Raw genomic sequence first — 12,932 nt, forward strand, 5'->3', positions numbered from 1 at the left:
ATCAAAGATAAGAGATGTCAAAATGACAAACCTGGTTATAATATTTTGCTGCAAGAAGTGAATGACTTCCTAGTTGTTTACTTGTCTTAAGGGAACTGCTTCTGACCACCGAGTAGAATAATCTATCACTGTCAAAATATATCAGTGTTTCTTTGACGAGTGTGGAAATATCTCTACGATAACATCTAGGCCCCACTATTGGAATGGTTCCTCGATTACTACTGGTAGCAATGGAGTGTCTTACTTCTGATCCCGATCGATGTATCTTTGACAAGCTGAGCACTTGTGGATATAAGCGTGATCATATTTGAATAGAGTGCACCAATAATAACTAGTCCTCATCAATTTATATGCATTTGTGTCACACGCATAGTGACCACTTTCCTATCCATTGTGAGAATATCAAAGTACCTTCTTTGTATCCTGTGCCTCAAGGCATCTTAGCAAGACAATTTTGTGGTGATTTTTGAAAATCACTCCATGAATAAGCTCTTAGATTAGATATTTAAGGCGATTTTCCCTCTTTTGTTTCTTTGATAAATGCATTAGAAATGTGGCATGCGCTATAATTTTCCAAATATCATAATACCATGGTGTTGTAGATGTGGATTGGAGAACATTTTCAAATTATACTTCATTATTTCTTTCTCCCAACCTGATAGATCTTGTTCAGGAGAATCTCTTGGTTTAGCTGCTAGCTGACAGATTCCATGACCCTTAATGGTATGAACTCGTTTAAACTCCAGACCATATTCTTGTAAATAGGTCATCCAATTTTCTCTTTCCTCACCCGACTCTGGCTTCAAAACAAGTGTTCTTACCATTGGATGAGGCACAAAAATGATCGTGTGAGATTTTAGAAGATAGGGCCTGAAGTATTTGACTACGTTATATACAACATATACTTGTTTTTTGATGGAAGGATAGTTTAGTTCTACCCCTTGTAAGCCAGAACTCATGAAAGAGATAGGCCTTTAATTTCCTTCAACATCCTTTTGAGTCAATATGGCCGCAATAGACGAATCTGAAGCAAAGCTATAAAGCAGAGAATCTTTGCCATAATCAAGATTGAATAGTGCAGGTTCATCAACGATAACCTGTTTATTTTGAGTGAAAGCATCCTCTTCCCACTTGTCCCATTTATAATTTTCATCTTTCTTAATAATATTTATAAAGGATTAGCTATCTGAGCATAATTAGATATGAACTTTCGTAGGAAATTAATCTCCCCTAAGAAAGATTGCATAAAGTTTTTATTCACTGGGAACAGGATCTGAGTAATAGCTTTGACCCTCTTGGGATCAAATTTAATTCCACTCTTTGAAATGATGTGCCCTAAGAGTGTCCCTTATGACACACCCAATATTATTTTCTTGGGATTGAGATAAATCCCATATTTACGACACTGCTCAAATATTTGTTTCAGATGATGTACATGATCTGATCTTCTTTTGGAAAACAAAGTAACATCATCTAAATAAACAACTACACTCTGACCAATCAGGTGACGGAAAGTGATGTCAATCACTCTTTTAAATGTAGCACTGACATTGATAAACCCGAATGATATTCTTTTAAAAGCGAATGTTCCCAATTTGGTACTGAATGTGGTTTTTAACCGATCTGGTTCCGCCATTAGCACTTGATTGTAACCAAAAAATCCATATAGTAGCAAGAACATCTCAAATCCAGATATTGTTTGAAGGGTCTATTCCATGGATGGGACTGGGTAATTATATTTACCACATACCCAAATGTGATTTAATAAGTCTACACATAACCTTATCTCACTAGAATTCTTTCTTACTGGGACCAAATTTGAAGCCCAAGTGGAATGTCTAACTTTGAAAATGATCCGAGCATCCAACAAATTTCTCAATTATTTTTAAATGAGGGGCTCCAACTTTAGATGGGATTTTCTTAGTTTCTGCTAAAAAGGTTTTACCCCTTCTTTGATGGAAATTACATGCTCGATAATACGAGTATCATATGTCTTTAATTCGTGGTATCTCCATACAAACACATCAAGGCATTGTTTGAATAAGCGGATGAATGCTTTTCATTCTTGTGGAGAACAACATGTACCGAGCTTTACATACTTAAGATCTTCTTGAGTTCCTAGATTGATTTGTTCATATGATAACTTTGAGCTCTAAGTCTTGGTATTGGTTGGTCCTATGAACCAGTTTTGTAGGTAATATTGTTTTCTAAGGGACAACACTCCTTTAGGGATGGTGTTACCTTTCATTGCATTATATGCCTCCTCCAAAGCTTTGTCATGCACATCTTCTTCTATGAAAACATCCTTGAATTTGTCCACACTAGCCATGAAATGTAGTATATGTTGGTTATCATTGAAAATGTGAGAATTAGTGACATTGTGAGGCACAAATGCTTTATATATAATCTAAATAGAAAAACAATTTCTCAATGGTGACATCCTAGTGACTAAATTTGCTAATGCATCTCCTCCAGTGTTTCTAAGCCTAGGAAAATAAATAATATTTAAATATTTAAAATAATTTATTAATTTTCATACCTCCTACTCGTAGTTTTTAAGATTTGGTGAGAACCACTTTTAAGTCACCAATTACGTTGAGAAAATATACCTTCAGATTGATGGCTTTCTTTATTCCAAGGATGAGTGCTTCATATTTGACAGTATTAATTATACACTTGAACTCCAAACGACATGACATGATATACATTTTTTGTATGAGTCTATAAGTACACAACAAGCTTCAAAGCCATCCTGTGTCTTTGAACCATCAAAGTATAAAGTCCAAATATTATTAGCTACTAAAGAACTTCCTATACTGTTATTTCTATTATTATGTACATTTATATTACAAGATTAATTTGCACCAATTGGAAAGCAAGAAAGGAGCTCCAACTATGTACGAGGTAAGATGGGTTATAACACATCTAATTAGTTTCCAAGAAACAATTTTTGAAGATTAAATCAACAAAGGAAACAGGCTCATTATGGCCCTCACCTGGTGTTGTCACAATGTATTTCATGTATGATTCACTTTCCACTTAAATTTGATTGTTTCTACCTTTGTATGTAAAACATAGATGTGACCAATGTATAGAAAAATACCCTTGTAATTTACTAGACCAGTCTTGACTAAAGAGTGCCCCATAGGATTCAGGGATCTTGACAATTACAATGCTTATACATTGGTGTACTCATTATAGATGATAATCGATAAGAACATTGTTGGTGTACTTCAACTTTTTTACGGTCGGAAAGATCTATATGCTCGAGTGTTCTTATATTTCCAAATGTTTTGCTTGAGATTCTTAAATTAGAACAAGATCTGGCATCAAAATATTTAAGGCTACTTAAACTCCCAGAAAGAATCTGGCAGCCTCTCCAATTTCTTGCACCAACCCAGGTCCAAGCTGTGGAGGTTCCTCAACCTGCCAAAGGAATCTTGCAGCCTCTCCAATTTCTCTCAGCTCCTCAGGTTCAAGCTGTGGATTTTGGTCAAACTGCCGACAGAATCTAGCAGCCTCTCCAATTGAGAGCACCAACCTAGGTCCAAGCGGCAGAGGTTCGTCAAGTTGCTGAAGGAATCTTGCAGCCTCTCCAATTGAGAGCACGAAGACAGGCTTATGCTGCGGAGGTTCGTCAAGCTGCCGAAGAAATCTGGCAGCTTCTCCAATTCATATCACCTAGACAAGTCCAAGCTGTGGAGGTTCATTAAACTTCCTAAGGAATCTGGCAGCCTCTCCAATTCCGGGCAATCGTGCAGGTCCAAGCTGTGGAGGTTCGACAAGCTGCCGAAAGAATCTGGCAGCCTCTCCAATTCCCGACACCGAGACAAATCCATGTGGTGGAGGTTCGTCAATTTTCCAAAAGAGTTTGGTAATGATTTCAATGAAGGCGCATGTAACACCAAGGCCCTCAACGAGTTCAGATCACCCATTTCTTCTGGCAATTTAGTCAAAAGCAAGAAGGAATCAATGACGATCCTTTCCAGGTGCTTCAGCTGCCCTATGGACTTTGGAATGCTCGAGAGGCAGCTCGCATTTATAATCTCTAATTCCTGCAACTGCAAAGGTGCCTGCAAGATCAAGCATTTCGAGTGTAAGAAAGATGGGAAAACCGTCAGAAATAATTGGAGACCCTTTTATGCAGTATGATACTCAAAAAGTTTAGATTTACCTGCGATATGTCTTGCCATAATGTTTCCAATACAGCCCCCTCCACTTTCAAAACCCTTAAATTCTTAATTGTAATCCAGGAAGGTAGACAAGTGTAGGGACAATGACGCCAAGAAAGCCATAAGAGATTTGGCGAGTGCACCCGCAAAATACGATCTAACAGATGTCCTTCAGTCTCAACAAGTTGAAAATTCATGACATCACAACCAAGAAAACGATAACGTTTATTGTCCTGTCTATTGCTAGGCTTCATCACGCGCCGCTTCCCCAACACTCTGAGCTCGTCCCCACTGGTTTGGTGCTATGCCCCTCAGGGAGCAGCCAAATTCCGCGTGCTTTGCTTAAAACCTGTTCATTCGGATGGAGAATTAAGAAACTGTACACAGCTTGCTATGGTTAAATTTAAATATTTTGAAGGTGAAAAACGATGGAGAAAAACTGTATACAGATTTCTATGGAAAAAGGTTAACTATTTAAAAAGTTTGAATGATTGAGGACTTACAGAGGAGTAGTTGTGCAACCAATCATCAATGTTCCCGGTGGGACGCCAAAGACGGCGCGGCGTTTCTTCCTCTGCAATCTGTCTTCCCAAGTCTCGCAGTTGATCGTGCATATGTATCACATTTTTATCATCTACTTCAACTAGACATTTGCCCTCTAAATTTGTAAGCCCCAGCAATCCGTTCCAGCCTGACGCGTTCCAAACTCTTATGGCACTTGTTTTGCTTTCTCCTATGAAAAAAAACGATATCTAAAAAGATCTTCTGCTCCTCTTCGCTGAGTGCGTCGTAACTGATTTTTAATCTGTTCTTTATATCAGGTGAAACTTTTGATTTTTAATTGTTAAATTTGCTAAAATCAGTTTACTGAGGTTTCTTCTTCTAAGTAATTTTTACTTAAATTTAATCATTATGATTAAATTCACTAAAAAACCATAAAAATTATCGTTAACCATAGTTAATAAATTCATCTAGCACTACATTTATACTAATATTGTTAATTGTAATAATCAGCTTATAGCAATTACGTTGATCATCTAATATCACATTTACCAATATAGTTGAAGTTAATCGACTTATATCAATTATGTTGATACATTTACTAATATGGTTGAAGTTAATCAGCCAATCCCAACTATGTTAATAAGCTTCTAGCAATAATATTATTAAAATATTAAAATGTGGTGGACCATAATAATTAATCTATAATAATCTTGGTCATTTGACACCACATTTATTAATATGATACTAATCAACCTATAGTAAACATGCATATAACAACTAGATTAATAAATATAATTGTGTTAATTACTAAATCTACTGAAACAACTCAATTGAATTGAATTACATACTCTACTCTAAATTGTACTCCTCTAAATTTGAAATTGTAACTCTATATTTCAAAATTGTAACTATTAATACTACATTTCGGAACTGTAAGCGCTCACCAAAAGTTGCAGAGTGGAACGTTGTTGTGCCGTCAAACACGTTGAGATTTCCTGTAACTACTGTGGAATCCATGCCGTCTCCAATAAACATGAGATTCGTCTTCTTCTTCTTGATCACAACTTGTTCATGATACATGCCTGCCTTTACATGTATAACGTACCTGTTAACGCGATTATCAAGAGCCGCAATGACCGCGTCGGTAATATTTGTATAATTACCCGTACCGTCCAACGCTACCACAACATCAGCAGTTACATTGCTTTGCGAAACCTGCAACAGCCTGCGATGTCCAACTGATAACCATCTGAGGAAACCATTTTCTTCAAAACTAAAATCATGACGATCGAGCCCGCTCTCAAGATTGAGGAGACGTGTATTCTGGGAATTAGGAGGCCGCTTCAGATCATCTAATACAAAGGAAATTTTATTGAACATGGCGAGAGAATCGCTAACTAATTCGGAGATTTGAATCACTCTGCCGAGCAACTTGTTTTTGAGAACCCCTCGTGCAGTGGCGAATCCTTCCATGCAGGTATCTTGATTCGTGAGACACGCGCTGAGAAATGTCTTCACATCGCCAGGAGTGTTTGAGCTGAACTTGGAGAGGGCTTGGGAGAGATCATCGATACCCACTAGTTCGAGACAGTCCTCGAGAGCATCCCGTTCTAATCCAGGGGCCACTTCCCCTGTCAGCTTCGAACCGACCACGAATGTCCTCTCCACTACGCCAATCAATGCCTTCACCATAACATTGACCACCTGAGGAGGATTTGCTTGCGTGGATTCAGCGGAGAAGCCTGCGAGAGTCGAAACGCAGACCTGTGGGTGGGGCATCCTGTCGCAAGCTCCTTTGAGAAATTCATTTGATGTTCGAATCACCTTGACAGAAGTTCTGAATGCTATACGACTGCTCTTCGACTGAATATGTTGGACAGAAACAAAAATTACAACAGCTAGAAGCAAGGCGGAAGCCACAGCAATAAATAGACCAGTCCTCCTGGTGAACAAACGCTGCTTTACTCTGTCAACATTACTACTGCGGCTAAAAAAATAATTCACCGTTCTATGTTGTTCCCTCTAGTCTATTCTCCACGAGAATACAGATCTGGGATATAGATTTTGTAGATATAAGTCTATGCCGTGAAGTGTAGTCAAGTTGGCATGGAATTTATGAGATTCAAGAGGGTAGTTCGGCTTTTATTTCATCTGAGTGCATCGTGTGGGTCATTATCAGCCCACCGTGATTCGTTGCTGTCGCCATAGTCCATTGTAGAAAATTCATTGTACCAGTAAGGAAGGTATCGGGAAACTTCCTCATACGGGGCATTTGACAGCGTCGGCAACAGGCCTGGAATTTGATGTCCCACAGGACGTATTTTTGATTTCAGAACATATTTGACGGTAGGGAAAAAATCTTCCACGTTAGGTTAGACGTGTGGTATACCTTTCCAACCCGTCGTTTTGACGTCTAATTTCATAGAGAAAACATAAAAATCTATAATATCTGTAATGGGAGTATGGGAGTCTGGGACCATCGGACCAGTGGTGCTGCAGTAGTACTGGTACACAACGCATTACGCTGCACGCAATTTAAAATAAAAGCCTTTAACTGCATCACCATCCCACTGCGTACTACAGGGTACTTACCATTGATTATCCAGCTACAATCTGCCACTCATAGCTGCTCAAATTTAATACAAGACTTGCAATTTGCAAATTGCAATCTAATGCAATCTGCTAGTCACTAGTGCCGCAGTGCATATTACTCCAGGTTCTGGTGAAGCTTAGGTTCCACTCTCGGAGGGTTCCGTGTTAAGGATTGCCAACAATTTTGGATACCAATTACAGTGAGGAGTTCAGACGTGAATGTCAAGTTATAAACAAAAAACCAACAAACAAGGTAAGTACATTCTATTTTATAAAAAGAATGCATACCTCGACAGTTAATGTGATAAATTTAACAGGTAGAATTGTTCCATCTAAACATAAGGCAGGCATATCATCTGTCCAGAAACAAATATTATAAAACCATTTTCTGGTAATCTTCTTTTTAAATTCCCTTACGTTGTAAAATTTAAATTGTATTTGAGTACCCAAATACGAGTGCTCTGTTTCCTGAACTTCATCAATCTTATCCTAGTGCCAACCATTTCCAATCTCCAAGTAGGCTGCCATTGCGCATTTAACTGACTACATTTCTTCAAACTCTGCTCGGATCTGAATGAATCGGAGCAAATTACTGGTATATATAGATACCAATGTATTCTAATTGGTAATATTCATTTTGTTTTGATATAGACCAGGCTTTTGGGCATGCTGGGACTGTGTTCTCGCATAGACAACAGTAGGCAGGGCTTTCATGGCCGATTTATCTAAACCATTACAGTGAGGCACTTCCTCTGCAACATCCCCTGAAGACCTTGATGCAATCATCTGACTGCAGCGAAGTGCCCATTTAACAATGAAATTTATACATAGTGCGAATATCAGAGCGCACATTAAAGCTGCCAGGATTACCAGTAAATTGGGATCGAAAGTACCGTCCTCGGTTGTCAAGCGATTACCTTTAGATAAATCAACAGGTACTGACGCTGTGTTAAGCTCCAGGATTCTTCTGCCAAGGGTTGTCTCCGCGCTCCTATTAGAATTGGGTCTGTAGAATCCCAGACTGAACACCAAAACCCTGAAGACTCCCCCCATTATGCTTCTGTCTATGACCTAAACTCTCATAATCTCAGAGGATCCGAGACTGCAAAGAAAAAGTTACCAGTCATGCACTGGAAACTGACATAAAACCCATTAATGGCAGCAAGAAGTTTACAGAGTAAAGGGAAAAATGAGGGAAGAAGAAGCTGAAGGGATTACAAGTACCACCATGAGAATATGAATGGCTATGGTTGAGGTTTATGTAGGACACAGAGGTCGTGCCACTCATTGGCCCTGCTACCATTGAATTCCACTGGCTGGCCACATATATTCCCATTTGTTTTTTCCAACTTGTCCTCATTCAAAGATTCTCCAGGTGAAGTAGATTTGGGCCTCTGTATTTCGATAAGACGCAGACTGATTAAATGGCTGTGCTTTCAAATCGCAATTGAGTGCAGATCGCCGTGGATATTTGTCCATTCAGTTTTCTATTCCACAGAAAAGATAAAGCTAATGCGTCCCCTCTGTATATAAAAAAATATACAAGCAGCCAAACATGTTAGGTATTGGATAAGTGAAAGCCATGATGACTCACATTAAAAAATTATGCTCTTTGGTGTTGGATGATTGTAAGCCATGATGACTCACACTTAAAAAATATGCTCTTTTTGGGGTCACTACCTAAAGTTGATGTTTAATCAATTTTTAAAGACAAATCAGGAGTTAAAGAAATAAGGTTTGCTTCTCACTGAAGGGACTTTGAAATTTGGAACCAGATTTGGTTGAAGCTTTTTGGACATCTGTGCCTGCCACATGGGGAGGCAAATTACAGCGACAAAATTCTGTTATGGGTAGTCGCGTATTATAATTCATGACCTATAAAGTTCCTAACTTCCCACACTCTCGTTCGCTTCAATGTAAAGCGTGGAGCCTGTGACGACACCAAGATTTTGTTATTTTTATGTGTTTTTAATGGAGCCTGCAATCTACAATGTGCTCCATGAGGTTCTTGTACACATACTTGCAGGGTTTCATACATGGTTTAATTATATAAGAGCCGTTTTCAACAATATTGATTATATATTTTATGTGGAATACTAAGCTGCATGCATCTTGCTCAATTAATTTTAAACTAGTACAATCTCTGGGAAATTCAATCCTGGGAAGTTGGGATATTGTTAATGTTTCTGGTCCACTGATGTGTTATACAATGTCGTTAATGATCTTAAACATAAATAAATTGACAGAGGTGGATTTATTGCTATTACTGCTAGTTTAGGATGCTTTATGTTTAGTTCACTTTGAATTTTAATTTTGCATGTCATTCATGGTTGCTGTTACCAACATAGTTAAATGGTTGCAAAGATTTTGTTGTTTAAATGGTCCCACCATAAATCTGAGCTATAAATCTGATAGACTACAAATCTGCAATTTCAATCTAACAAGAATCATTATAAATAACAGCCATTATCAGCCTCCATTTGATGACTTATTGTGTGTTGTGGAATAAATTTACAAAAATTGTTAAAATAGAGTTTTCCTTGACACTCACATATTTAATTAAAACGTAAAACGAAGGGTAAAAAAAATACAAAAACATCGTCAAAATTTAATTTGACAGAAAAAAAATTTGAAATTCCAGGCCTGCTCAGCAAAGGCAAATAGGCGAGCCATATTTCCATGCTATCGGGCCGTTGTATATGCCACCATTACCATATGGACCATAGATGGATCCTTAAACGAAGGACTAAATTGGGTCCGCTGTATAATATCCAGTTCATTAATCTTTTGTACAACTTAGATGATAATATCCAGTTCATTAATTTTTGTACAGCTTAGATTATAGCGACTTGAGAACGTGTTACGCCGAGGGCTGCAGTTCGAAACCTCCCTGCCTGTACATGGATTTCATATCTCGCTGACATGACCATGTTATTAATAATAATAGCCACGAGATCTGGATCTTGCTTTACAGCACTCAAACACGCTTTACAGTACTACTAAAACGCCGCGGCGTCAATTTATTTACTTGCTAAGAGTTTTCTTGGAGTTATGATTCTCCAAAAAATTAAAGAAGAAAAAAAACAGATGTTGACGATAGCGTAAGGTTGATGACGGGATGAATAGCTTTAATGCGGGTTAAAGAATATGTGATTTACTTGATGCCAGTGCCGTGGATTGGATAGTAGAGAATTTTATTGAGGAGCGTGATATGGGCTATCCTATGGCCAAGAAAATAAGTAGTTTGCCAATGGATGGTAGATTTTTAATATTGGATTTTGGGAAGTGAATTATATAATTGTAGATATATATAAATTTTTATTTAATGTTAATTAATAAATTATATATATATTTTTTATCATATAGTTATTTATAAATTCGTAATATGAAAGCAAGTTTTATTATCAACTTTAGTTTCTGGAGTTTTGTTGTTTGGAATTGATTTGCACTAGATTCACTATGTTTAAATCTCTGGAGACCTCACCCATATGTCCTTAGTGTAGAAAGATAGAAGCAATATGAAAGCAAGTCCCATCACTAACTCTGGCTTTGCAATTTTGGTATTTAGAATTAATTTACAGTAATCCGGCCAGTGTTGGATTTTAGTAAGCCAATTATATAATCATAGATATATAACCCTTTATTTAATGATTATTAACAAACCACATATTTGAGGTTTTTCCCTTGCAAAGTCCTTTCTACCCATGCCTTGAGTGGCCCTCTTTTTTTGGCGGTTTTCCCTTACAAAGATCTTTTTACCCGTGCCTTGAGTGGGGGCACCTTGTGGGCATTAGTGACATGTGATAGTTTACGATTTGAACCTGACATTTAATGATCCATAAACTCCATATAAATCAATTGGTGTACACAGGACACATCCTCCAAGGACCTGTGTCCCGTATTTTACATGCCAGACATGAAAACAGCCCTAAAAACTGTCGAAAACGTTTTTCATCGTGTCCTGCAAAATGTAAAATGTATTCGTTGGTTTTCGTTGTGTCCTGCATCTGGAAAACTCGTATTCCGTTGATAAAAAACGTTGCCTGCATAAGCTGCAATTTTTTTTTAAAGAAGCAAATAATTTTTGAGTGGTGCAGTTTAATGATCAAGTCTAGGCCCTAGTATTGATATGCTATTCATGGTAATGTTAAATTCTTAAAGTAAAAGTGACATTCTCCTTAATCTTCATTTTCATCTTTTTACTTAAATTTTTAACATTACCATGAAATGACTCAAGATGTTTGAGAGTGGTTCCGGCCTCATTGGATTTCATATGAAGAAAGTAGAATTTTAGATTTCATTCAAAATGCAGCGCACTTATTAGTTTTTCAGGATTTCAGCATTGGGAGATTGTAATGTTTCCAGGTGACACCACCTGCCCGGGCTACCCTGCCACCATTGGAACCCTGCCACCAGTGGAGGATGTGGTCTACCTCCTATAGCTCCTACTTCTAGTTACCCTGCCACCATTGGAACCCTGCCACCAGTGGAGGACGTGGTCTACCTCCTATAACTCCTACTTCTAGTTCTTCAGCTCCTAGAGCATAGCAAACTCCACTGCCAACTCCACCAGCACCAGCATCTAGAGGGAAAGGGAAAGTTGTGGCATTTTGTCGCAAGAGGGGCAGAGGAAATCAATAGGATTAGACTTTAGTTATTTTCTTATGTGCTTGTAAGTTGTACATGAACAATGAACATTGAATATTCAAGAATCAAGACCAAGCATATCACATTTTAATTTCTAAATAGTAAATTTTGATTCTATTTATTTTTTTTAAAGTGAACTATGAACTTTGAGAAGTAATTATATTTTAATTTGATTAGATAAGGCGCAACCTTCAATTTAATATGGATAAAAAAACTATGGTGTATATATATATATATATATATATATATATATATATATAAAACTTGTCCACTGTGTCCTGTTTATAGGTCGCTGCGTTTCGTATTGAATACTGGTATTTATGTGTCCTCTGTGTCTCGTGTCATGTGACTTAGCATTTGTACACTTTATAACGAGTAAATAGCATTGTTATCAATCAGCATAAAAATAAATTACATAATAAAAATCAATTGGTATACATTTTCTAAAGAAAAATCACTGTTATTCATCCTATATAAATCAATTGTTATCTTACTGAATATATGATCAATATTGAGAAATATTTAAAAAAAAAAAAAATTAAATAAGGAAAACGTTTTTTATAATAAATTTTTAAAAATTATTATTTCAGATTTTAGCTATTAGATATAAATGCTATATTATTATTTTAGATTTTAGCTATTAGATATAAATGTTGTGTTTTTATATCGTTAAATTATGAAAGTTGAAACTCTATATTGCAATTTTTATAAATTATTTATTTTATGTTAGTATTACTATTAAAAAAAATAACGCATGGTTAAAACCCAGAAAATTTTGATTTGAAGGCTAAACCATTCAAATCTACGTTAATTCCCCAAATCCACACGGGATTTTAAACAAAAATGATGAAAAAATAAACCGTTAAAAGATTAAAATATATTAAAAATTAGACTAAATGATTAAGATATTTACAATAGCAATTTCCAATAGCAATTAGTATTTCCTTTTACTTGTTTTTAGTTAAAAATGTTTTTGTTTCCAATAGCAATTTGTATTTACTTTTAGTTGTTTTAGTT

The 12,932-nt window shown here is 36.7% G+C and overlaps 3 protein-coding genes across 3 annotated transcripts; all 3 read right to left on the bottom strand.

Annotated features, from left to right (window-relative positions):
* Positions 1–2,987: 2,987 nt before the first annotated feature.
* On the bottom strand, positions 2,988–4,912 carry LOC149175131 (disease resistance protein ADR2-like). Its single transcript, XM_089422772.1, has 3 exons — positions 4,676–4,912; positions 4,175–4,521; positions 2,988–4,073 (listed from the first exon to the last, which is right to left on the bottom strand). The coding sequence occupies exons 2-3, from the start codon at positions 4,424–4,426 to the stop codon at positions 3,678–3,680; spliced, it is 648 nt and encodes a 215-aa protein (XP_089278898.1). The 5' UTR covers positions 4,427–4,521; positions 4,676–4,912; the 3' UTR covers positions 2,988–3,677.
* A 4-nt stretch (positions 4,913–4,916) lies between these two features.
* On the bottom strand, positions 4,917–8,761 carry LOC149175132 (putative pectinesterase/pectinesterase inhibitor 32). The gene has a single exon (XM_089422771.1). It carries the CDS (start codon positions 6,453–6,455, stop codon positions 5,526–5,528), a length of 930 nt encoding a protein of 309 aa, XP_089278897.1. The 5' UTR covers positions 6,456–8,761; the 3' UTR covers positions 4,917–5,525.
* Positions 7,887–8,321, bottom strand: LOC149175133 (uncharacterized). Its single transcript, XM_089421054.1, has one exon. It carries the CDS (start codon positions 8,319–8,321, stop codon positions 7,887–7,889), a length of 435 nt encoding a protein of 144 aa, XP_089277180.1.
* Positions 8,762–12,932: the final 4,171 nt, after the last annotated feature.

Source organism: Pinus tabuliformis, chromosome 4_1 (assembly GCF_031772625.1).
Source record: "Pinus tabuliformis cultivar Carrire ecotype Pingquan chromosome 4_1, CPIR1, whole genome shotgun sequence".
In the NCBI taxonomy this organism is placed as follows: Eukaryota; Viridiplantae; Streptophyta; class Pinopsida; order Pinales; family Pinaceae; genus Pinus; species Pinus tabuliformis.

What these genes read in the sequence shown, in the direction of transcription:
- LOC149175133 (XM_089421054.1), bottom strand. Translation starts at nt 8,321, where the DNA reads ATGGGGGGAGTCTTCAGGGTTTTGGTGTTCAGTCTGGGATTCTACAGA.
- LOC149175131 (XM_089422772.1), bottom strand. Translation starts at nt 4,426, where the DNA reads ATGAAGCCTAGCAATAGACAGGACAATAAACGTTATCGTTTTCTTGGT. An exon ending in TATGGCAAGACATATCGCAG is followed by an intron (nt 4,074 to 4,174) that starts GTAAATCTAAAC and finishes TTGATCTTGCAG; the next exon opens with GCACCTTTGCAGTTGCAGGA.
- LOC149175132 (XM_089422771.1), bottom strand. Translation starts at nt 6,455, where the DNA reads ATGCCCCACCCACAGGTCTGCGTTTCGACTCTCGCAGGCTTCTCCGCT.